Below are 25424 nucleotides of genomic sequence, written 5' to 3'. Positions count from 1 at the left end.
AAGCTCTCTCCCTAAATCTTTCAGTGTATGTGTGAGAGGCTCTACCACAACAACTGTGACAATGCAGTGAAAACGATTAATATAACATTTACACAATGTTCTGTACATGAAATATTGAGGCATTCTTAATCCTTTACTTAAATTAGGTCAGTGATCCCTCAATACATTTCCACAGGGCTGCACTCAGTGTGCAATGTCTATAGGAATTTTAAATATTGTCAGTAGTGATGGCAGCCACACAACGTTTTCATTCCGCCTCAAGGAAACACCCACTTTTCAAAATAACGTTTATATCCCAAGGCTTAAGAGACGTACATGACATCTGGTTCACAGTCAAAGTCAAGAGACAACTCAACTGAATGCCTGTTTTGCCCAAAGATTTAAACATGAAATGAAAATAATCTCAAAGCTGTGTTGCGTCTTTTTATGACGCCATTTTATTTAAGTACGGCATGGTAATAATAATTCTAGCGATCATATTTTGCAGCGTTTGTACATTTTGTTGAAATCCGTCAAAAGACTGACACACAACCAGGCAGACGCTCTGTTCCAAAAAACCCACGGTTATCTGTCTGACTTGTCTGGCTTTGACATCACTATGGGGCGGTGACAATAGACAGGTACATTCTCCCTCAGCCAATCACCTTTTGCAAACTGTTCTCTCGACCGAAATTGGCAGTTGCCTCAGCCAATGGGAGCGCGTTTTGTTGTTCGTTACAGATTCCAACCAATCCGAAGAGTAGCTGGGCGGACCCCCGAGCAGGAACATTCCCCGGCACAGTATCTCATTCTGCCCAGTTCGATCGGCAACGGGAGCGGAGAGAGGAACGCAGAGAGCCCGAAGGCAGTAGCCCCCACCACCGCCGGCCCAGGTTACCATCTAGCACCGGGAAACATAGCAGAGAGCCGCCGCCGGCAGAAGCCATTACCAACCAGTAGTAACCATGAGCAGCGAGGCCGAGACGCAACAACCGCCGCAGCCTGCTGCCGATGCGGAGAGCCCATCCAGCCCGGCAGCCGCAGCTTCCGCGGGGGATAAGAAGGTCATCGGTAAGACTACTGGAAATGAGCTAGTTAGCTGAGTTAGCTAACGTGGTTTGGGATACCGTGGAGGCGATGCGCAAAAGCGGCGGTCGCAAACGTGAACTAGCAGATCACCGGCTCATTTAACCGTTTGATAACTAACGTACGCTAACAGTCTAATAAAGCCATCAATTCGCGTAGAATATTTGAAATTGACATAACAGTATACGCTTTTTTTTGTTAAAGCGCCTCTTAAATTTCTGCCTGTTAAGGTAATATTTTCATTAAATTGGATATTGACATTGAGAAGTTTTATCACAAGTGAGGTAAAATAGCAATACATTTCCTATTGCTGTCAATAAGCAAAACGGTTGGTCCTGACGTTAGCTAACGTTAGCAACACTCAAATTTAAAAATGTCAGTTGGAATATGGGTCGTTATCAGTTATAGCTTTACATATCCACTGTTGTGCAAATAGTTAAATACTAGTTGTAAATTATGAACTGTGTCTCCAAGTGACATTTATTTCAGATCAGAATATATGGTTAGCACAGGTAATCCTTCTGTTTCAACCGGTTAATCTCTCCGTTCACCGGCCTTCTAACGTCCAGCCACAGTATGCCATGTTGCCGATCGGCCGTCACACGCGCTATCGTTGAGGTTGTTTCAGGACGCTTGTCCCTACGCTAACGTCGGTGCCACTGTCCAATAAAAGTAGTCAGGCAATACGACTTGACGTCGAGAGGTTGTAACGTTATCGTTAACTGTAATTTACACAACAGTTTATCATACATCATGGTGGAACACGAAGTTATTTCACAGTGCTCATTAGCCGGCTACGACTACTGTAGTCAAAGGCAAGCTAACGTTAGCTGCTGGCCGTCCCTTTGTTCACAGCAAAGCGGCTGGTTCCGCATTAGCAGTATTTTCTCCAAAAATAATCGAAACACGTCCGCAAACGTGTCCCTTAATTAGTCGTCTGAATAATCATCGCGATTCTGGTTTATAAATCCAACTGTCAACAGTTGTTGGATTTTCTTCAAATTTCTGGGCCTAGCTACTTATCAGCGCTGGTAGCTCGTTGGCTAACGAATGTACGTTAGCTATTTACATGGCTGAAGGGGCAACCCAAAATGTCCGCCCTGCGATTCCATGGATATCTTTGGCCATTTAGTTGTTTGTTCGATGAAAACAATTGTAACACCGACATATTTCTATTCAGTCTTGCTTAAGGTTTGGCCTCAATAGATACTCTCTGATGTACTACGATAGTTTTCGCTTGCTGGCTTTAATCCAACCACATGGTTGAGACCCTGCTAGCTACCATGCTAACGAGCCAGCTGAGTTTACGGCTTGCTAACGTATCCGGGCGCGACTCTACCACGTGTGAACGCTCAAGTCCTGAGCAGTGCGGCTTAAAATGGGGCAGTAGGTCTGTCGTAGTTGAACTTTGAAATGCCAGCGACCTCAGCGTAGTATCTATTACCGCATCCACCCTTGATATACCGTACTACGGCGGCTCCATGTGATAGAGGCACTGATAATTTACATGATGAGATGTCTTGAGTTCCGCACGAGAAATAGCGCAGTCATTAATGGGTCATGAAGCTATTGGTTCATATCAGGTGCAGCTGGCATAGGGCACCCCCTAAGCATCAGGATCTATAAACGGGTGACAGTTGGAAGTTAAATATAACTTCCACGTTATCTGGGCTTGGTTAGTTTGTCATCATCTGTCGTTATTTGATTCCCTTACTGTTTCTCATCAGTAGAGGTCTAGTGAAACATGGAGCAGCTGGTTAGAGGCTTTTCATTTATCCTACATCTCAACAGTTTAACATTGAAATGACTGAAACTTAATCTTAGTTAACACTTTTATTTCATTGTATGTCATTGCAGCAACAAAAGTCCTGGGTACAGTCAAATGGTTCAACGTCAGGAATGGATATGGTTTCATCAATAGGTAAGTGGACCCCACCCCCATCCCCACTTCTTAAGTACCCTGATATCATCTTTGTGTGTGAAGGAACATTCCCAATCCTATTATGACTTTGATTTGCTTACAAAGCTGAGTAGACGATTTGTCTGCTGGTCTCTCTGCTGTCGTTACACACAGTACTTATCCTTACACTCTAGTTAAGTTGCAATCTGTCTACAGATACACTGATGCATTCTGCGGCTCATCATAATACTGCTTACTAGAAGTAACTGACAGTATTTTCCTTTTTTCTCTCCAGGAATGATACAAAAGAGGACGTTTTTGTACACCAGGTAAGTTGTAGTTAGTGTTATTTTCCTTTGTCGTTTCTCTAAATATTCATGAATATAAAATCTCATCTGAACTATTCCTGTTTTTAGACAGCCATCAAAAAGAACAACCCGAGGAAATACCTTCGCAGTGTTGGAGATGGAGAAACTGTGGAGTTTGATGTAGTTGAGGGAGAGAAGGTAAACTGCTTTAATATGTAACTCAGTCTGTTATGTGACTAGGTCCAGAGTTTTGGGATTTAGTTTGGAGCAATTGTTTGTTCCCATGATCATTAATTTGTAATGTTAATGTATTTATTAAAAAAAGGGAGCAGAGGCGGCAAATGTCACCGGCCCAGGAGGCACCCCAGTCCAGGGAAGCAAGTACGCCGCTGACAGGAACCGCTATAGGCGCTATCCCAGAAGAAGGGGCCCTCCTCGTGGTGGAGACTATGAGAACTACCAGAGTGACGGAGAGGGTGAGCCAAGCAGCGGAGGTCGAGACAAAGGCAGCCGAGAGGGGGGAGAGAGCGCCCCTGAAGGAGACTCGCAGCCACAGCAGCGCAGACCCGCATACCCTGGCAGACGGCACTACCCGCCATACTTTGTACGTAGACGCTACGGCCGCCGGCCCCCGTACACCAACGCACCACGCGGAGAGATGACTGAGGTACGCCATCACAGGGCTACTATCCTGAAGCAGGCACCCAGCCGTCCCAGTCGGGACCCTTGATATGTTGATGTCATACACAACACCCTCTCCTTCTAACACTCACGTGGTTGTGAACAAAAAAATCTTGGTGTATCGGGGGTCTGGCCAGTATCTTCCAAAATGACTCCAATGAGACCCTAATCTCAGCAATGTTGGAGCCACCTGAAGTCGCTCTTTGCTCAGCCTCAACATTACAAGGACTGTGCATTGCATAACTACTGTTATAAAATGTTGTTTGTCTACGTGTTGGCTTTGTAAAAAGCTGCATGTCAGTTGTCTGATCTATTTGCTTTCAGGGAGGTGAGGGTGACGAGAACCAGGGAGGTCCTGACCAGGGCAACAAACCAGCGAGGCAGAGCTACTACAGAGGCTTCCGACCAAGGTTCAGACCAAGGTTTGCATGTTGGCTTCATTGAAGCAGGGCTGCAACAAAGGGAGTGTAAAACACTGGGCTGTTTGAATCCTAGCCCAGAGTGCACTAACTTAAATACACCTCTTCAAATGAACATGATAAAGCAAATGCCACCTGTTTTGGCTACTGACGCTCTCCTTTTATTGCAGCCTAACCTCAAATTGCAGCTGTGCATTCAAATTTTGATCGTGTACATTTTTTTTTATATTCACAATTGCCTGCGACTTTAAAGCTGCATCTCATCTCACTGGATGATGTATTTTTTGCATGATATCACCATTTCTTGGTTGCTGTATAAATCATGATTGCTTATCCCCCCTTTGCTTTTTGCTTGTTCACTCCAGGGGTCCACCACGTCCCAGACCGGTGCGGGACGGCGAGGAGGACAAGGAGAATCAGGGCGGCGAAGGTGGTCAGAACCAACAGCCCCGCCAGCGGCGCTATCGTCGTAACTTCAACTACCGCCGCAGACGCCCACAGACTGGTGGCAAACCCGGCCAGGAAACCAAGGAGGCCAAGACAGGAGGTGACCCATCTGCAGAGAAAACGTCCGCTCCCGAGGCCCAGCAGGGTGGGGCTGAGTAGGAACAACCTGCCCACCGGCACCTACCATCTTTTACCATCGTCCGGGTGAGTCTGTAGCCTCATGATGACTGACCTGAGTCAGACTTGATTATTTCCATTAACTTAAACCTCGCACAAATCTGTATTCAGACAGAGCCGACAGTAAAGGATAATGACATTAAATAAGCTTAGCTCTCGTATTTAAATATAATAGCTAAGCTAGCTAAATAAGGCTGTCATTTGCACTTTTTAGGCTCTGTAGTGGATGATCCAGAGCATGAGGTAATGCAGTGGATTTGATAAAGCAAACTGTCTGGCAGCATAGAGCCCTCTCACTATTGTCTCTTCTCCGTAAGAGCAGCAGCTTTAGGCTTTGGATTCTTTTTCTATCTGGTGATGATGCACATTTGTAGGCAATCCATGCTGCAGCATGCTACATGACTAAACTCAAATGGCTGAAAATGTATCAAACAGATGAACAATTTACTAATTTTCCAATTTTCTTCTTTTACAGTTTTTTTGTCAACAAGATGAAACATCAAACAAGATCTGAGCAATAAAGATTTGACTTGACGATCGTCACAAGCTTGCACCATGCATTTGACCAGATTACCACCGATTGCCTGCAGAATCTATGCAGACTTGTTTTTTTTCCATTATTTTTATGTGACAGCTACAAAACGTTTTGGGGAAACAGCAAATGTTTTTCTAAATCTGTCCTAAGTTTTTACACCAAATGGTTTTTAAAGAAAAAATGGAATTTGATATCTGGTCAGTTTGACATTTTTAAATAACTTTTTATGTATTCAAACATTTTAACAAAATGCAAGCTCAAATAAAAGTCCAGAAACCAGGAACGTTGTCTGTGTGTTGGCTTTATTTTTATATTTCAAGTATACGGGCTCTAAACAATGACACAAACCACATTATTTCTTTCAGTTACATAGTAGACTGTTAAGTTGGAGTGTTTTTCATCCCAAATATGAATACATTCAGACAAATAAAGCCATGTAGTTGAGTTTTTTTCAATCAACTACATTTAACAATGGCATTTATAATGGTAAATGTTTCACTTTGATAATTCTGTCACATTTTCTTTTACACCAAGATAACAAATAAACCCTACACAGCATCTTTAAATGACATCACAATGCAATACAATAAGAAATGCAACCAACTTTCAGCACTATATCAAGTTCCTCATCTTGAGGTCAGGTGGCAAGACTCAAGAAACCAAAGTGTAGGTAATACACTTAAATTGTTCTGCATGCAACTCCTCATACAACTCTGTATGTAGACAATAAAATAAAGTTTGTAGCTCCTGGATTCCACATTAAATCCTAGGCTGATTCTGAGGCTCATTGTGAACTACAGCTATTGAGTTTAAATTTACATTCACACCAAGGAAATCACAGGGTTGTACCGTACAAGTAAATATGTCCACTGACGGCCACTAAGTCCTACTATTGAAAATGTCCTTTCTCTATTTGGCTGCACTTAAAGGTGGAGAAAAACACCCTTATACACAGTAGCTCTTCAACAAATCGCTATTGGCTGAGATTTAACTGTCAGTTCAACCTGATGGTCAAGTTTTAAAATAACTGGTTTGAACAGTCTTGACAGCGGAGATTAACATGAAACATGGCCGGCCCAGAAACCTCATGGTCACATGGTGCTCATCATAGACCACTGGGGTACCAGGACAGCACAAGTGGCCATTTTTGAGGCTTTTCATATCCTGGTAAATGTCTTTCAGTGTGATGTTGATGGACTTCTGGACCACTGTGTTGCGTCTCAACAAAAACCGAACCTTATGAGCATCACCAATCTACTGGAAGGTGTTTCTGATATTTTGTCCACTCCCTGTGCATCCTGGGAGTCACTCAAACATTGGTCTCTTTGCGCAGACGCTTCATACGCTGCACATTGTTCTCCATGGCGGTGGGATTGGTGATCTCAGTGGCGCAGGTCGAAGGAAACCAGCCTCTCACTCCATCTCGCATCCTCTCCCCATAGCACCAGGCTGGGAAGAGCACACAGTTTAAGATGCCTCTCTAAGAATTCTTGTATGCTTTTATATGAATTTATATGATGTTGTATTAGTGGCGATGGAGCTCAGTGCACACACGTGCACACACACACGCACACACACACAGAGGCTCACCTTCCTCTTTCTGCATCACGATGACGAGCTCAGCTTGTTTGAGCCCCAACTCATCTGGCTCCTTTGGCATGTAGGCTTTGGTGGCCTCATACTGCGGCAGACCTAAAACACATTCCCATAATGCAATGTGATTCATAAAACCAACAACTTTTACATTGGGTGAAGTATCGGTGCGTTCCATTGCAACAGGAAGTCAATTTATGAGTTCCCAGTTGGAAATTTTAACTGGAACACCCCCTTAAGTCATATTTCAGAGCAGGAAAGTCTGAGGAACCTCACCAACCACCAACCTCATAATCCAATATGGCTGTTTGGCCCATTAACGGTAGTTAAATCTGAAGTCATATACTACATACTGGGTTAGTATAGTGTGTTAGTAGTAAGTAATATACTTCTGTCTCATGTATGTCTCATTAAATCAGCCAAGTACACAGTACTGTCCAACTCTTATGTGTGGAAATTACAGTGTAGTGCATTCTTATCAACTAGTTTTGTTAACTACATCTTGGTTTTCGCGCTTGCTGTACTGGAATGCGGTCAACTTGTGTGTGACGTCATTCCCAGCTCTAACTCTGAAGCTTCCTAAGTAAATGGAATGCAGCACAAATTTACCTTTGTTTCAAGTTTCCGTTCTTTAGCACTTTGTACGTTGTTCATCTTACTGGTGGAGCGTTTGCAACCCTGTACTGTAAAAACACTACCTGGGCCACACTGCTGAATATCTACCGCACATTACATCACTTCCTGGATTGTGTCATTCTCCCTGAGAGGGCACACCCTTTGATAAAGATATCAAACAGATAAATCTGCTCTTAGAACAACTGCCATTTCACAAACAGCCTGTGTTTGCTACTCGTGTGATGGTTCTGTTTTTAATAATGTATTTGTATGAACGAGATCATGGCTTTAATTCAAACAAGATTTCATTTAATATCCAAAATACTGTTCATATTATGTGGACTACAGATCTATAGGACACTATGGTCCAGTACACATAAAACTAAATGATCGCTCCACGTCTGTCTTGGTTTTGAAACAGTTCTGTGCATGTCCAAGACACGTTTGGCACACACTGTGGGATCGTATAGACTTACATCTGTTTCACATACAGTGTACAAGCAGTAAGGTTAAAGGTGCTGTACTAGAATGCTGTTTTCATGTGCTGCATTTGGAGTCAAATGCAAGTAAGTACAGATTAAAATCTTGTTTTTAAGTGTTTCTAAAACATCGTAAACCCAAAGTCAGGATTCACATAGATCAAGAAAATATTGGTAAATAGTTTATTAGTCTGAACAAGAGGGGAACCTGTGCAGCTGTGATATGTATATGAATAAAATTGCATTTGAAACAGCTGCAGACTAATTTGAAATGGAAAGTGAATGCGAACCATCTGCTTTCTGTGCAGCACACAAGTTAATAATGTACACATGAAAGGTAAAGGACCAGATTCATCATTAGCTGCTGCTTTCAAAGACTGACATGTACACACTGAAGACAGGTCGAGCTCAGAGTTAACTCGGAGTGTATTTTAAAGAATGACACCCTTGGTAAATACAGCATGCTGACTTACCATCTTTACAGATGAAGACTCCTGCCTGCTTGTGTTCTGTAAGTGCGACTATCCAACGTGCCCGGTCCACCCTGAGTAACAGAGACCAAAAAAAGTACTGTTAAATATGACTCCAAAGCCAGTGTTGTGTATTGTACATGTGATACCAGTGGACTAAATGCACAGGGACATTTTAGGTTGCCATTAACAGTTCTGCCAGTAGAGGGAGCCAGACACAAAACAATTGATTTGGGTTGCAGCAGGAGGACATGAGGTTCCACTACAGCCTCACAGCAGGGGATAGCTGCCCCCAGCTGCGGTGCAGGACCGCAGCCAACCCCTGATGATATCCTCCCCTCAACCATAAAGGGTAATTTTCTGTATTTTTCAACCTGGACCCTATTTTCCCATATTTCTGTGCTGAAGCGACAAATGGGAACGGCAATTTTTGAAATTGGTGCAGTACTTTTGACTTTTGTTTAACCAGAAACAGCCGTGGAATCACCACTGCCAAACGCACCAGACTCCATTTAAATAAACAGTGATTTTAGCATGCATAGATACAGCCTATTCTCACATCTAACCTGGTGTTAAGGGTTTGTTTCAACCAAACCAGAGCTGGTGATAGTTAGAGGAGTGAAAAGACAAACCAAGATGGCTTTTGTGAGTTTTATTTTGTGTCTGTTGACTTTTAACGAAGTGTGTTTAACAATAATAAAATTACTGTTTATTTAAATGGAGTCTGGAGGGTTTGGCTTTAGCGATTTTGAGACTGTTTCTGGTTTTCAGAAAAAGGATCTTACTCTTTACCAAAAGGTCTATCTCTGTCGGGGTCCTTTCCATAATTTTGTCAAACACTTATAATAATCTGAGCGTGTTAGTGGCAAAAACAAGCGCTTTTATTGGATGGAAAATGCACAAATGCCATGAGTGTTTACACTGCAGCCTGTTTTGTGGCTGCCAGCTGCAGAGCTCTTGCCCAATACTGGACACAAACACACAGAGCTCAAGGGCACAGCTTGAAAAATACCTGAGTTACCATTTAAACATGACCATCAATATGAGGTAAAAGGAAGGCTATTTGCATTTATGTATCCTCCTCCCTCCCTCTAGATGAAATCATACCTAATGTCGCCTTATAATATTTGAATCTTGTGTTTCAAACATACATCCCCCACTTAAGGGATAATAACTGCACTTATTATGTGCCGCTCATGGCTGATGGGAGGTGAGAGTGGCCGTACCTGGACTCAGCCTGCAGGATGATCTGCACTGCTCTGCCCTCGCTGTTCCTGCTCATCAGCAGCCTGAAGGAAAGATCGTAGCTGGAGCCATTCCTCGGCGAAGTCGCCCGTCCCTCTGTATCCCCTTCGATCTCCACCTCCACATTCTCTAGGGTGGCGTAGTCCATCACCACAAAGCTCTCCTCACTGGACAAACAAACAGTTTTTATTCATATGTTCATTTACAGAATCATTTTTAATCAACTTGTGCAGGAACATTCAGAGGAATAATATGATTTTAAATGATCATTTTGTGCATTATAGTGTAGCGTAACCCAGCAGCTGTTTTACTGTGTATGTGTGTGTACTATTAACACATTCAGACCACATTCCTTGACTATCTGCTAATAGCATTTCCTAGATATTATCACATGACAACTGGGTCACAGTCTCGACTTAACAACCCTGAAAGTGACTCCAGTGTTGTGGGCTGCTCCTTCCTCTGTGCTGACATTGTTTGCTTTCTCCCTAACTCAAAACAGAGAGCCGTAGTCTGTCGAGCTGACATGCTGAATGCAAGATTGAAGAATCTCAAGTATGCACGCACCACATCCATGCTCTCTCCTTTCTCCGTCCCTGTCCTCTCCTCATTTCACTCTGTTTCTCACGTCTCCTGTCCGCCAGCAGCAGCAGCTGGATCTACTCAGTGTCCACGGGAGTCACCCGGAAAAGACCACAAAGCTCATGAAATGCTGCAAAATCTGGTCGTGGATCTGAAGTTTGTCCCTCTCCAGCAGTCTCCATTTTAGCAAATGACACAACTAGGTTATTTTATTAATGAAAGTGAGAGTGATTTGATCTGTAAGAAGCTTTCAAGGAGTACTTCACCCACAAAACTATTTGTAAATCAGTTAGTCATGCTGTGTCACCTTTTTTTCTTGCATGCCCCCACAGAAAACGGCGAACATATTGATCTACTGACTGACTGAGAAACACATTAAACAACAGCAAAACTGAATCAAGGGCAGGGCTGAAAGTCAATCATGTCTGGCTTTGAAGAGAACAAAGATAAGTTTCACTTTTAGGTCAGTTTTAAATAGTTAGGTTTTAGAAAATAGCATGAGTTTGGGAAGTACTGAGCAAATGACTGGACAAATAAGACTATACTACAGGAACGGTAAATGGACCTGCACTTGTATAGCACCTTTCTAGTCATCTGACCACTCAAAGCACTTTTTACACTAGGAGTCACATTCACCCATTCCCACACTACCAGAGGTAGTGAGAGGAGGCAGAGGCTACCCTACAAGGTGCCACCTGCTATTCAGATTTTAACACGCTCACACCCTGATGGAACAGGCATCTGGGGCAATTTGGGGTTCAGTATCTTGCTCAAGGATACTTCAAGATGCAGACTGGAGGAGCTGGGGATCTAAGCACTGATATTCCGATTAGTGGACAACTCACTCTACCTCTAGTTTTGCTGTTGTTAAACATGGTCCCCCATGAATCAATAAATCAATATTTTCATCATTTTCCGTGGAGGCATGTGAGAAAAACATTTTCTTCACGATTTCAAGGTAAAGCTGCATGACTAATTGATACATAAATGATCATTTTGTGGGTGACGTATTTCTTTAAGCTTTGAAATCAACATTTACCAGAGGTCACCAAAATTAGCTTCCTGCTCTGGCTTCTTTTTTCTAATGTCAGACTACTTTTCAACAGGATATTACAGGAGGCTGAAAGCATCTGAATTATTGTGTTTATGTTGTTTTGTAAAAACCTTTTTCCACAAAATATTACATTTGACTCTACAGGTTTAGAGTGTAGGATTTAGTGGCATTCAGCAGTGAAGTTGCAGAACTAAAACTTCTCCTGTGTGCCAAGCGCACAGGAGAACTATGGTGGCCAACACAAAACGCGAAAACATAAATGGCCCTATCTAGAGGCAGTATTTGTCTGTACATGTATATGGATATGAACAACTCATTTCAAGGTAACGAAAACACAACAATTCTTATTTTCAGGTGATTATAAACTAATGTAAACATACCATAGTTATTAATATTATATACCATTTCTGCCAATAGATGCCCCTAAATCATACAAGCTGGACCTTCATCCATCCATCCATCCATCCATCCATCCATCCATCCACCCCAGACATCCCTCTCCCCAGCAGTGCTTTCCAGCTCCTCCTGGGGGACTCCAAGGCGTTCCCAGGCCAGACGAGATATGTAATTCCTCCAGCGTGTTCTGCACCAGGGCCTCCTACCAGTGAATAAAATTCAAAAGGAACTCTGTATTTTAGTCCGACTGACCTCTTCTTCTTGGTGACGATCAGTACGTCATTGAAGAGAAACAGGTAGTAGATCCTGCTGCTGAAAGCCCTCCAGATGCTGAGCTCTTCAGTGAAGAAGGCCAGCTCACCACGCTTCTTCAGCCACCGCGATGACGACACCAAAGGAAACGGCTGTGAGGACACAAGAGTTATTAATCCAAGTCAGCAGAGTGGATCTGCATCAGTACTAAATGAGGGGAATCCACCCAAAGCCTCATCCAAGTTCAATTATTTTCCTTGCTTTTTATTTTTTCACCAATAGCCAACAATAACAAACACAGCTTACCTTGATTTTACCAAAATCCATCTGTTTCTGGATGGTGTACATCTGCTCCGTCCTCTCCATCCGCTGAGCTCCATCATTGCAGCTGGTGACCAACTGTTGAAATAATAATCACATCATCATCATCATCATAGCAAATGAGAGGTCGGGGCTAAAGAGTGCTTTCTCACACATCTCTACCTTGCTGATGGCGTTCAGCGCCCAAACAGCAGCAAAGTACTCCGCTGTCTTGTCTGGAGTTTTCTGACAGATTGTCTGTGAGGAGGGAACAAAGAACCAGTTATAAAATTCTGCCAGCAAAACAACCTTCTGCACCACTGAACATGTCATGAAGCTGTATCTGGAGTTCCTAAATCATCAGTAACTTATTAACTCTCGTGTACATGTGCATACTGTATGTGCAGTTATAGTATAGTGCAGATATATAAATGATTTTTATTCACGCGTTCACTTTTTTCCTAATTTTCTAATTTCTCTCCAAGGCTCCTTTTCTAGCTGCTATGTATCTTTTAAGATGTTGTTCATCTAGTCAAGTAAAGGTTAAACTGACATCCAGCAGCAGCGGCAGTCTGGTGACCCTCTGCATGGGAAGGATGAGGAAAGAGATCATGGGCAGGCCTCCACATTCACTGCTCCCTTCAATCTGCTTCAGGGTCTCTTTGAACGCAGTGTTACTGGTTCTAATAGAAGCAGAGAAAGAGACAAGTTGAGCTCATCCTGCCGTGTTACTGCAGAAACTCAGCTTGTTACGGGTTTTTGTTGTGCTACTCACATCAGCTTCTGCAGCGTCCTCTGTTGGAAGGTCTCGTTGGAGCAGTAGACAATGTAGGGCTCAAAGTGGTGGGCAGCGTGGTTCTGAACAATATCACTAATGTCCCGGATTACTGGGTTGTCATAGTGACGCCGCTCAAGGTCCTCAAAAAACCTGGAAATGGAGAGAGAGGGGGAGGTTTAGTAAAGAAGTGAAAGGACTGTGTTTCCCTCCCACAGAGTGATTATTTGAGCAGGACACACAGCTGTGTGAGCGCACAGCATGTTCAAGCTGAACTGAGTGTGGTGACTTATAGGTTTTAAGTGTCAGGTGAGTAGTAGGGCTGGGCGATATGGGGAAAATCAAATATTACGATATATTTGACCAAATACCTCAGTATCGATACTGCAACGATATTTTTGGGTTGACTATTGGTGCTTTCACAAAATATTTACACAATGAGATTTACTACGATGTTGGGCAACATTGAGAAGACATGTTGATGGAATACTTCACTACTACTAAATGATCATTTGTATATCAATTAGCCATGTCATGTTACATTGAATTCATAAAGAAACTTTTTTTTTGCATGTCTCCTTTGAGAACGCTGAGCATATTGATATATGGATTGATTGGGGACCATGTGAAAAAACAGCAACTACAGTGGAACCCACTTATAGTGATCACGATTACAGTGATCAGTCAGCCCTGGTTCTAACCCAGGGTGGGGGAACCCCTTTTGTGTGAGTTTGCATGTTCTCCGTGTGTCAGCGTGGGTTTTCTCCAAATGCTCCAGCTTCCTCCCACAGACCAAAGACATGCAGGTTAATTGGTGACTCTAAATTGGCCGTAGGTGAGTGTGAATGGTTGTCTGTCTCTGGCAGTCTGGCAGATTTTTCTTGACGCCCATGATACTTTACCTGGAAAGAAACACACTTTCTCTCACTGAAAAACATAGTCTCCTCGAGCCAGTGAGATGCAGCAGCGTTACCTAGTGTTCTCAGGCTACCTTGCATAGTCAATTCTAGACTGCTTATAGCCATTAATTTGACACACACATGCATCATCACTATCAGAGCGTTCCTCTGTGTATCAAAACATCTATTTACAAACTCTCACGTAACTCGTGCTGTATAACCCAAGTCTCATTTATCCAGTCGTAGGCTCAGTACTTCCCAAACACATTCATTTTCACTGAAACCTTACTATTTAAAACTGAACTGAAAGTAAAACTTATCTTGCTCTCTTCAAAGCCAGACTCCGATACTAAAGACTGGATAAACGAGACTTAGATTATACTGCATGAGTTGTGTGAGAGTTTGTTAATGGATGTTTGATATAGTCTGTTGTGTTAAACATGGTCCCCAATCAATCAATATATCAATATGTATGTCCGTGGAGGCATGCCATTTTCTGTGGAGGCATGCAAGTAAAACAAAGTTTTCCTTAAGGTAACACAACATGACTAATTGATATACAAGTGGTCACTTTGTGGGTGAAGTATTTCTTTAATATACTAAAATACTAAACCTATGTACAGTTTAAATATTTCCAGTAAGATCCAGGTGGTTGCTTCTGCCAAAGCACTGTAAAGGCTTTCCATTACTATCACAACAGGATAAATGACTTTCAGCCCTGCCCTCGCTGAGTGCCTTTTTAACAAAAAGAAGTAAAATGACACCTGGAAAACAGCCCAACCCAGGAAGCATCTCCAGGACACACAATCACACACAGCCACTGTCAGTCACATCATACTGCTGCTACTGAGGCCTTCTAGTTTCACAGTCCTGTTTTACTTGGAAACAGAGAACAACAGGATGAAAGATAGGGTGACACTTCTTCTCTTGCTGCGTAAAGTAGATCTATTTTCATTTAAAATAGCACAGCCAGCCATGTACAGAGCAACGCAGGCTGCTCTCAAGCACATTATCATCCTAAAGCCCGGGAATACCACTCAGGGAAGCTAGGCAGCAGAACCAGTTTGGTTAGCGTGTTTTAACATGTTGATGGAGCCTACAGGATACTAAACACATGCTCAGGGCAAATACTCTACCTGAAACTTTAAATCAACACACCTACTGCTTGAAAACATCTATGTGGGTAACTGGGTATACATCATTAACTGTATGACACACACACACACACACACACAAAATGACTCAATGTGCAGCCCCATTTAAAATCTGTACACACTGTATGTGGATAATCAGACCATTACCTTGCTTCACACACTGATAACATCATCAGATCCTTTTTTTACAAGGTGGTGAACCTCCCCCAGCACTTGTTTTCCATCACACACACAAACACACACAAATAAGACTATCAGAGAGTTGTGCCCACCGTTTGCTGACTTGGTGGATGACAGAAATGTTGGAGAAGAGGTGATGGTGCTCTGTGGCCGTCATCGTTTTCCTCAGAGCTTCACTACTCTTAAAGTGACGCACCAGAATGCCCAGACTGTGCAGGTACGAATGCTCCGATGTGATGATCTCAAAAATGGCCTGTAAAATGACCACATAAACCAAAGTAAGTGTGCATGTGAAGGAACAACACCCTGTTGCAGCATTTACTTTCTTTTCAAGCATCAAACTTGTGGTCTGTACATTTTTGATGAAGGTTTTTGATTTACTTCTTTTTTAATTCGAAAGGACTTAAAAGAGATCACTGACTTGGCTGACCCAATTTCCTCAGGCAGACTGTTCAGAGCCTCTGGGCCCTGATAGCAAACACTCTGTCCCCTTTAATTTTCAGCCAGGCCTCTGGAACAGACGAAAGACCTCTGCCTGAGGACCTCAAAGTATGTCCTGGCATGTACGGCACCAAGAGGTCTTAGATATAGCAGGGAGAAAGACCATGAAGAGCCTTAAAAGTAATCAGTAAAATCCTAAAATCTATTCTAAAACATACTGGGAGCCAGTGTAAAGAGGCTAAAACTGAGTGAACACATCACTCCAGGGTCTGTGGGTCTAACGGGCAGGTACATCTGTGTATCATCAGCATAAAAATGAAGAGACACCATGTCTTGGAATAATGTGCCCAAGAGGAAGCATGTACAAGGGGAATAAAATTGGTCCCAGATTTGACCCCTGAGGCACACCATACTTATGAGATAAACATGAAGAGAAGTGGTTGTTAACAGAGACACAAAACATCCTTTTCATCAGATAAGATGATTTTTGGGTTAAAACCAAGCAGTTTTTTGAATGCATTGTAAAAGTATTATATTGTGTATTGTATTTGAATATTTCTGCATACTGGGGACCCTAAACAGTCTTGCAATTGCATAATTTGGGTATGACTGGAGAGCTGAGACTCTTGTGGATTCAATGGGCTAAATTTTGTTAATGTGTGTTGATATTAATCCCCATAGTAGCCATGTCATTGTAGTGAATACATTTTTGGAAACTGAGATCACTGTATAAAAAACCTTTTGTGACCTCTAGGATAATCACAGCCTCATGAAACTTTACAGCCACGGCTTAAGGTTTGTGATATCAAATCACAACATGGATTTTTCTTTAGTGTTCCTCAAGGTCTTGGTGTTTTAATGAGGTATTTTGGAGGGAATTTTGACCATTTTCGTCAATTTTCGAGTGGTAAAAAAACTTTAATGCAAAACCAAACCTGTGAAACAAATGGTATCAACCCAAAAATGTCTGCCACAACTTATTAAACTTAATTGAGCACGAGAATGGCCATCATATACTTCCATCATAATGTTCTAAGCTCTAATACTCTCTAAACCTTAAACTTCGAATAGGTGTTTAAAGGTAGGGTCTGGAGGATTTTCCAGTTGCTGTTTGTAAACACACATTCAAATTTGGCCCCTCCTATCAGGCTCAACTCTCCCGGGCGTACGGAGCCCAGAGGTACAGAAGAAGGCTTCACAGAAGAGGTTCAGGCAAGGCTCGCACTGGTGCACGCTCGGACACGCTCGGGCACGGCACCTGCGCTCTCTCATTGGCTGGGGAAATCTCTGCCCAGAAGCGGTCCGAGCTCACAAAAACATCAAAATACAGTTAAAGGGCAGGAGCTCTGCAAACAGAGTCACCACCACACATGAGTAGAAGCCCATAGGTGGTGATTAAGCAGGATTTCATTTGTATATGTCTATATTTTGTTTTGTTTGAAAATCCTCCAGATCCTACCTTTAACCAAAACATAGTGTTTATTAAAGCTTCATGATCAGAAAAACTTGACACAACGTGCTGCGCTGCATCTCAAATTAATTGTCAGGTTTCCTGTTTTCAGGTGATGTTTACTGCTTCTTTGTGGCATTTACTGTTGACCTGCTGTCTCCCCTGTCCCTCCCAGAAAAGATGAGAGATGTTGAGTCTCTAGGGGTTAATAACATCCAGAGAAATGGCCTTTACTTTCTGTATTCAAATATGGGTTTTACTCATAGATGAACAGAGCAAAGCATCAAATAGGTTTTTCAAAATCACTGACATGTAACATATGCTGTGGCTGCAATGCATTCTGGTCCTGTGAGGCTGCTGTTGGTTGGGAAATACACATTTCTGCTCTCCTCTATGACTGACTTCTCCCTACATCTTATTCTGATTTGTATTGACACTACAATCTGACGTTTACTGGTATTGTTTTAGACTCCACTGAAACTTAGACTATTCTCTACACACTGTAATATAATAGTTTACCAGTTATCTTCAGGAATCAGAGGCAAATAGCAGCAGACAACAAAACATATAAGCAGTGGTCAATTTGTAGCGGTGTTCAAAGTATTGTTTACTGTATGACGGTATGAGTATTTTGAAATGGAGGGCTTAGTTAACCTCTGCTGTTTGTGGTCAGGAGGTGAGCCATCAGGTGGTGCTGACACATCTTCCACACCCCTTCACTTCCTGTGAAGGTGAAGTGGCTCAGACAGGACCAAAGTGCACTGACTGAGCTCAATCAAGAACTATACTTCCTGAAAATCTCAAACCAGCTTTCATGTTTAAAAGCTCAAAATATCACTATTGAATAGTAAATAATGATCTGTCTGGTAAAGCCCTGCTTTGTCTGAGTTACAGAGCACACTGCTCGGTCACAACAACTAAACCCATGAGGTGACTTATGGTACAAAAGAGCAAGACGAGCACCTGCTCAGCAGACGGGCTGAGTGTGATCACATTGACAGGGTGTGGCTTTATTCAGGGACTAGAGTGCACACAGGGTGGACCTTTGGTATTGACACAACATCTGTTGTCATACTGCTGCTGCAGACTCATTACAAAAGGGGAAATCCACCCTCAGACAGAGTTACACTGTAAGATGGTACTGCTCTGTGATGTTCAGTTGCTTTCTAGGAGTTTTTGTTTTTGTATTGAAATGTAACTGGCTTTGTTTTTTATATCTAAATTGCCCCTGCCTGTTTTATCTACATCTGCTGCTGCTCAGTGACTTCCTTCATTTCCTAGAAAGCCTTCTGACACAAAAGCTGAGAATGAGTTTGAACTTGTTGCCAGACAATGTTGGCAAGTGTGGGATGGAAATCAATATGACTGTAGATTATTTATTCCCTATGTTAAGACACACTTCATGACCCTTATGATGTCATCTGAGCAATCTTGGCTTGGGTCTGAGTCTTAAACTTTTAACAGATGCTTTGGAACTGCATTGTGGGAAATGTAGGATCCTGTGTTGATTCAACCAAACCACACCTGCAGTCAAAGGCATTTTTACTTGGGAAGGTTCCTAATAGAGTGAAATGACCTGGAAGTATCCAAGTGTCAGTCATGACAGGAGCTGTTTGAATTCTCTTAAAGCTAGGAAAGGTGCTTCAATGCTTCCTTTATTGTCTCCTTTAGCATAGGACACACTAGACCACCCTTTATGAAAGGAAAGGAGATCCCACAATTCCTACAGCAGCAACATCTAAAGCAACGCACTGGTCAGCCGATCTTTTGGGAAAAACTTTTTTTCAAAAACATATTGCTTCTTATATGCTTATTCTTTCATTATATTTCACATGTACTTATATTTCCGATCTACCGTTTTCTTCAATGGAGCCTTTCAGAGAAAATGTTTAACATGATTGTACTTGTATAACCGGAGCGACAATAAACATCTCACAAAGATCATAATCAGGATATCAACCATAACAAAGATGTCTGTCTTTTGAGAAAAAGGGATGTTTTTAATTCAACATGTTTGAAACTTAAGAATGATGATATGCAAAGTAGTGGGCCTAACCACTGCAATGATGATGCGCTTTGAGTAGTCCATCTTTGGAACATTTTAGTTTCATCACAGCAGACCCACATCGATAACATCTGACGTTGCATAATTAGGGAGCCTAGTGTAAGTGCACTCGGACTCTATTAGCACCATTGCTGTCTTTTCTTAAGTCCTTATAAAATGTCCTTGACCTCATGATGATTTTCATCAAGGTCAGACAACAGTGGTTAGGAAAGGAGATTTTTTGACTCTAGTCTCTTTACCTGAACATTTGTCGCTGAAATGTCATGATGTCATTTTCGCCCCAAACTTTAAATGCAACACATCTTAGGGCTGCATTGCATTCTAGTGTCAAGCCTACGGTATATGAAAAAGTTATTACATTATAGTTATTCTCCCTATATGACTGCTGGATGTTAATGAAAAATACAATTTAGAAAGAAGACTGTGTTTACATTGGGATTTTTTTTTTATAACTGAAAGATGTTCAGTCATTGAGCTGCATCAGAGCTGCTTCCTGTAGCACCTTAAATCCACTCTAAGACATATCTGTACGCATAGTTGATACGCATGATGCCTATCTGCACACACACACACACACACGCACACACACGCACACACACGCACACACACTCCTACCTCTTGTCTCTTTCTCTCCTGAGGTGAGATCAGTGTCAGGATACCTGTGTTCTTCACCTTTGAAAGAGATAGAAAGAAACTATTGTTAAGCTCCCCATTCTGCTGTATATTTGAGACAGAGCTTGTTTTGAAACCGGTAAAAATGAAATGTTAACGACCCCAGCCTGTCAGACAGGCTCGGTGGATATTCTGACTTCCATAGCAAACTTAGCTGTTCTCTCTACACAGGCTCATAAAGTGTGGGAGTTAACGCAGCAGCATGTAAGACTGTAAGCATTTAAAAAATGAAGATTTTAGTTGGATATCAGTTCAGCTACGGGTTTACCTGCGGCAGCTGGCTCCAGGTGAGCTGTGCCGGCCGGTAGCTCTTTACCACGATGCCCTGATCCTCCACTGGAGGCTCCACTACCACAAAGTCGTCCAGCAGCTCATCCTGGTTGGTGGAGTGCAACCCTCGCTCACGGATCTCCTGGTAGAGGCGTGGCGTCGCTGAGGATGGCATCAATTAACAACACTTAAGATTCAATTCAGAGTCTCAGTGTGCAGCGGTTTTAGAATTTGGCTTCACGTGACTTTTTATGTCTCACAGGGAACATTTTTTATGACTACAGAAGTTCAGAGGGCAAAAATTGGTTTCTAAACTGAGATATTTCTGTCACAATGAGCTTATGCATGAGGAATTCTGATGTTATTTACCCAAGAATCTGTCACATGCATTGAAAGAAGTTAATTGTAGGTAATTTGTTAAGTGTGAAAATTGAAAGGCGAAAGCAGAGCTGGAATCTGTCAACACAATAACACGAGCCACTCTGAGAATGAAAGCGTGGGAGGTGAGAACGCATCTGTTTGAAAAAAAAAAAAAACCTGTTAGTGAGTTTGATTTAAACGCAGGTTTCTGCCTGCACTGTGTCGTTATGAGAATAATACAGAGACCACTAAGTTAATGAAAGGACACAGGTTTGATTCCTGCAGGGTTAAATGTGCAGATGAAAGCTGATTATGATACTGAGAAAGAATTTAAATGTTGAGATGTCTGCTACTGCATCTTGAAATTTTGAGCAGCCGACAGTGAGATATCAGCTCTACAAGTGAACGAACAATTCTTCAATTAAACCTTCTCAAATCCACATTACTGTAAATTACAAACTGGAGAAGTGGCAGCGACAGTGCAGGACATCACATTTTTAAAATTCATGTCTCAACAATCTGACATTTAGCATGCTGGGAACGTTCACAGTGAATGATTTCCTGCTCTGTCCTCTACTGTTACTGTTGCCTCAAGGGACCTTTTCTGAGCCATGACACATATTTCTTTGCATTCACGTATCAAGAAATTCTTCAACACATAATTGCTTTGCAATCCTTGTAATAAAAAAAGACCCATTTCATTGTTATTTCCCAACTATTTGTAGTCCTGTAGACAAATTTAGAGAAGTGGACAGAGTGACACACTGGTGAACATACCATCTTTAAAGGATCCACGTTGGTTCTGGTTCCTCTTTCTCCCCAGGGTTCGCTAGAGGGGAGACAGCAGCGCAGCCTGAGTTTAACACTGTGGAATACATGTGCCTCCATAATACTCAGTTTCTATTATATATTTTTTCTCCTAACATCTCATTCTCTCTCTCTTTCTCACTAATTCTTACAGTCTTTAATGTATACCAAAAATGCTGTGGGGACTTCCTGAACACTGGCACTGGTTTGGAAGATAGGAAACAGTTGTGGAAACACAGCATCATCACTGTGACTAAAGGAGAATTTGACAGAGGGCACCGCCAACGCTACTGGCTGTGCTGGCTGTGACCGATGAGGAAATTGGAAGAACAAAACTGTATCAGCTGGGCTCTGAGGAGCATGACTGGCATCAAAACTGACACTTTGATTTGGCCAGTTGCTTCTGATAGTCCTCAATTACACAACACTCACAGTATCCAACAGATCAGGAGATAAAATATTCTTTTTACAGTTTTTTTATGAGCCAACTGCGACTTAAAAAATCATATGATCAACAATGACTTAACAATATGGATATGATACAATACTGCCCATTGACCCGAAACCCCTTGGTATATGTACCTTGCGTCCAGGGCTGCGAGCTGGACCAGGACTGGGTGCTCTGTCCTCTCTGACAGGTTTCAGCGTGGCTGCACCCGATCGTCCCGCCGCCATGGCTTCAATGTCCAGGCTGGTCACAGCAGCTCTGTATGACTTGTTCCTGCGGTTCCTCCTCAAAGCGAAGCCGTCTCCATCACTGTCATAATCCTCCCAGGACACATCTGGCCCCTGGGTTGAGTGACGGCTCCGGGACCCACTGCTGGAGTGCTCTAGTCCCACTGGGAATGTCACCACGGTGGTGTGGTGGCGGTTCTTAGGCCGGCTGGACGCAGCCAAATTCTTGGGGATGAGCTGGTGGGTGCCTACCTTCAGCGCTGCAGGACTCTGGGTGCTCAAAACCACCTTCTGAGGCACAACCTTCCTGTCGACTTCATCCTCCTCAGGTGTGGGTGTTTCAGATTGGGGTGTGGGGGAGCTTTGCGGCTGGCAGCATTCATCTCCAGGCTCAGATATATGGAGTTCAGTGGTAAAGTGGCTCTCCAGAATAAGAGGGGCCTGGTCCCCTGTGCAGTTGTCTGACTGGCTTTGGGACATGGCGTCCTCCCACCGTCACCTCAGCCGGGTCTGCTGAGCTCTTCAGGTCCTACAACATGGAACGAATCTGAGGAGGAGGGGAAAAATTACAGACTTTAAGTGCATAACCAGGACATGTCCAAACTGCAGACAGGGAACATGTATAGCACCTTAAATGGAGACACGGGATAACAGCAGGGGTAATATGAGTGTCTGATGTCTGGATGACCCTGAAATACCACCAGTGACCTACAGTGGGGCTCCACATCTCTTCCCATCAAAGACGGGAGCCTAACCCGTGATCCAATTCCCATCTCACTCACACACAGTCAGTCGGACGGAGCAGCCAGTTGTGTCAGTCCTCAAACTCATATCAAGGGACTCAACCCGTGACTCACCGCTCACTCCTACACTGCACTTGCCCACACAGAAGCACACACAGACCTGCTCCAGCAAATCTGTGCGCCACAGAAACTACAAGAAAACAAGTTCACACTTTTCCTCTGACAAATGCTCCTAACCTGCCCTGTGCAAAGAGTAAACCATCAAGTGCAGACACACAGGCACGTTATTAAGCAGGCCTGACTCTTACAAACATGTCATTGCAGCGACAGTGTTAAAATGACATTGTAACAAACAGTAAACAGCGTTAACTGTAGTTTTAAAATGTATATAAGTTATAACACCTACGGCTGAATACATTATGTGCTTATGTTCCCAGTTAAGTCGCAGTCTGAATTTCCAGTAACTTTGCGCTGCCTGAAAAGACGGATTAGGGTGGGAGCAAAAATGTCTGCCTCACATTCCCATGGTTCATAACAGCGAGGTGAAACGCAGTTCAGCAAACAGTGAGACTGTGAGCAGCTGCCTTACCTGTGAGAGGTGACCTTACAAACACCAGCCTTCTTATTAAACTGTATCACAAGTGAGTCCTGCGGTCCTCAGAGAGCTGCTGTCCGGTGCGTGGAGAAGTGCAGCTTTGGCAGCAGATGTAGTCCTCCGCTCCACTCTGTCACATATTTCTTCTTACTCACTCACTTCCTCCTCTGTTTGCAGGCGCCCATTAAGTCCCGCTGATGACGTCACCACAGGTGAGTGTCAATCAATCATTGAAAACTGCCACTTTAGATGAAAGCAGGTAAAGGCTCACAGCTATGGAAGAAACTTTAAACAGAAAAACAGCTTTAATATTTAGATTAAGCTGCTGTTTCTGAGACGCTGGACTACTTTATACATAAAACTAGTTTCCAATCAAATGCATCCAAAACGTCAGAAGGACTTTGTCTTTGATCTGTCCATACACCCATAACCATATAATTCTCATTGTCCGATCTCCCATCGAATTCCTACTCTTTCTATTTTTCTGATGTTTGTTGACATCCTGTCTCCTTAATTGAGAACAAATAGCTTATTGGCGCCATCTGGTGACCAATAGGGGCCTCTACACTGCATGTGGAAACACAGTGAACACTGCGAGGTAATTTTCATATACACAAATCTAAATTTGCTCAGTCAGCCCCCTGCTGAGAAATTTTTTTAATAGATTTTTTTGTTAATTCTAATACAGTCTGTGGAACATATAAATAAGTAAAGTTCCTCGTACTTCACTATGATCAATTATTCGGTGATCTGTCTATTATATAACTTAAAAAGGCTGTCTTTTATTTTTATTTGCTTAATGTTATCTTAATAATATCTGGAATCTAGGATGTCTGTCTGACTTTTTGCTTCTTAAAAAAAGCTCAGCCATTGACATGATACTTGATTTATAATTGATGCACAATTTTTTTTTTGCAAAATTAAAAAATGAAAAGACAAAAACAGTTCATGGTGTTTTAAAGTCCACATACAAAAATCAAACAATTAAAAATCTTCCCCACATTCCAGAGATTTTTTTTATGAGAGTTTTCTTATTACAAGGATTCTTTGAAAGCAGTAACCAATAAATAAATGTCAAAGTGTCTAAACCTAATTTTTATTAAAGTCTCGACCACTTTTTTTGTTTATTTGTTTTGTTACATTTTATTACATATTACCATTATTTTCTATTTAATCCTTATTATAATAATTTCGAGAACCGTCACCTTATCGTGGTGGAGGAGTTTGAGTGCCCTAATGACCCTAGGAGCTGTGTTGTCGGGGGCATTTCGCCCCTGGTAGGGTTTCCCATGGCAGATTGGTTCTGGGCAAAGGGTCAGACGAAGAATGGTTCAGAAGACCCTTCATGATGGAAGATAACAAGAGTTGGTGTACCCGGCCCGGAGGGTTACCAGGGCCCCGCCCTGGAGCCAGGCCTGGGGTTGGGGCCCGTGGGCGAGCGCCTGGTGGCCGGGCCTTCGCCCATGGGGTCCAGCCGGGCCCAGCCCAAACCGGCTACATGGGCTCGTCCCCCTGCAGGCCCACCAACCGCAGAGGGATCCAGAAGGGTTCGGTGCAGTGTGGATCGGGCAGCAGACCAAGGCGAGGGCCTTGGCAGTCTGATCCTCGGCTACGGAAGTTGGCTCTTGGGACATGGAATGTCACCTCTCTGGCAGGGAAGGAGCCGGTGCTTGTGGAAGAGGTTGAGCGCTACCGGCTAGATATAGTCGGCCTCACCTCGACACATAGTTCCGGCTCTGGAACCCAAGTCCTTGAGAGGGGTTGGACTCTCTCCTTTGCTGGAGTTGCTCCGGGTGAGAGGCGGAGGGCCGGGTTGGGCT

General features: G+C 42.9%; 2 protein-coding genes across 5 annotated transcripts; one reads left to right on the top strand and one right to left on the bottom strand.

The window, feature by feature from the left end:
* The first annotated feature begins 762 nt into the window (after positions 1-762).
* Positions 763-5815, top strand: ybx1 (Y box binding protein 1). Of its 4 annotated transcripts, none has more exons than XM_033642469.2 (8): positions 763-1050; positions 2923-2986; positions 3261-3294; positions 3382-3471; positions 3599-3940; positions 4279-4364; positions 4739-5024; positions 5473-5815. In XM_033642469.2, the coding sequence occupies exons 1-7, from the start codon at positions 945-947 to the stop codon at positions 4977-4979; spliced, it is 963 nt and encodes a 320-aa protein (XP_033498360.1). In that variant the 5' UTR covers positions 763-944; the 3' UTR covers positions 4980-5024; positions 5473-5815. The 4 variants fall into 4 exon arrangements, with proteins under 4 accessions (XP_033498360.1, XP_033498349.1, XP_033498383.1 ...); XM_033642458.2 differs by having other exon boundaries at positions 4279-4376; XM_033642492.2 differs by having other exon boundaries at positions 768-1050; positions 3599-3877.
* A 2-nt stretch (positions 5816-5817) lies between these two features.
* arhgef16 (Rho guanine nucleotide exchange factor (GEF) 16) lies at positions 5818-23796 on the bottom strand. The gene is made up of 15 exons (XM_033642442.2): positions 23599-23796; positions 22174-22813; positions 21562-21613; positions 20423-20586; positions 20098-20154; positions 15619-15779; positions 13294-13446; positions 13072-13201; positions 12702-12776; positions 12525-12617; positions 12219-12370; positions 9916-10101; positions 8693-8763; positions 7123-7224; positions 5818-6981 (listed from the first exon to the last, which is right to left on the bottom strand). Exons 2-15 carry the CDS (start codon positions 22744-22746, stop codon positions 6842-6844), a joined length of 2109 nt encoding a protein of 702 aa, XP_033498333.1. The 5' UTR covers positions 22747-22813; positions 23599-23796; the 3' UTR covers positions 5818-6841.
* Positions 23797-25424: the final 1628 nt, after the last annotated feature.

Source organism: Epinephelus lanceolatus, chromosome 8, assembly GCF_041903045.1.
Source record: "Epinephelus lanceolatus isolate andai-2023 chromosome 8, ASM4190304v1, whole genome shotgun sequence".
Classification (NCBI taxonomy): Eukaryota; Metazoa; Chordata; class Actinopteri; order Perciformes; family Serranidae; genus Epinephelus; species Epinephelus lanceolatus.
Note: the sequence above shows the minus strand (reverse complement) of the source record. Positions and strands in the feature narration are given on the sequence as shown.

Coding starts and splice junctions, on each gene's coding strand:
- ybx1 (XM_033642458.2), top strand. CDS start 945: ATGAGCAGCGAGGCCGAGACGCAACAACCGCCGCAGCCTGCTGCCGAT. Junction 3,472..3,598: donor ATGTAGTTGAGGGAGAGAAG/GTAAACTGCTTT, acceptor TATTAAAAAAAG/GGAGCAGAGGCGGCAAATGT. Junction 4,377..4,738: donor CGACCAAGGTTCAGACCAAG/GTTTGCATGTTG, acceptor TGTTCACTCCAG/GGGTCCACCACGTCCCAGAC.
- arhgef16 (XM_033642442.2), bottom strand. CDS start 22,746: ATGTCCCAAAGCCAGTCAGACAACTGCACAGGGGACCAGGCCCCTCTT. Junction 20,155..20,422: donor CCTGGAGCCAGCTGCCGCAG/GTAAACCCGTAG, acceptor TCTCTTTCAAAG/GTGAAGAACACAGGTATCCT. Junction 12,371..12,524: donor TGGATTTTGGTAAAATCAAG/GTAAGCTGTGTT, acceptor GTGTCCTCACAG/CCGTTTCCTTTGGTGTCGTC.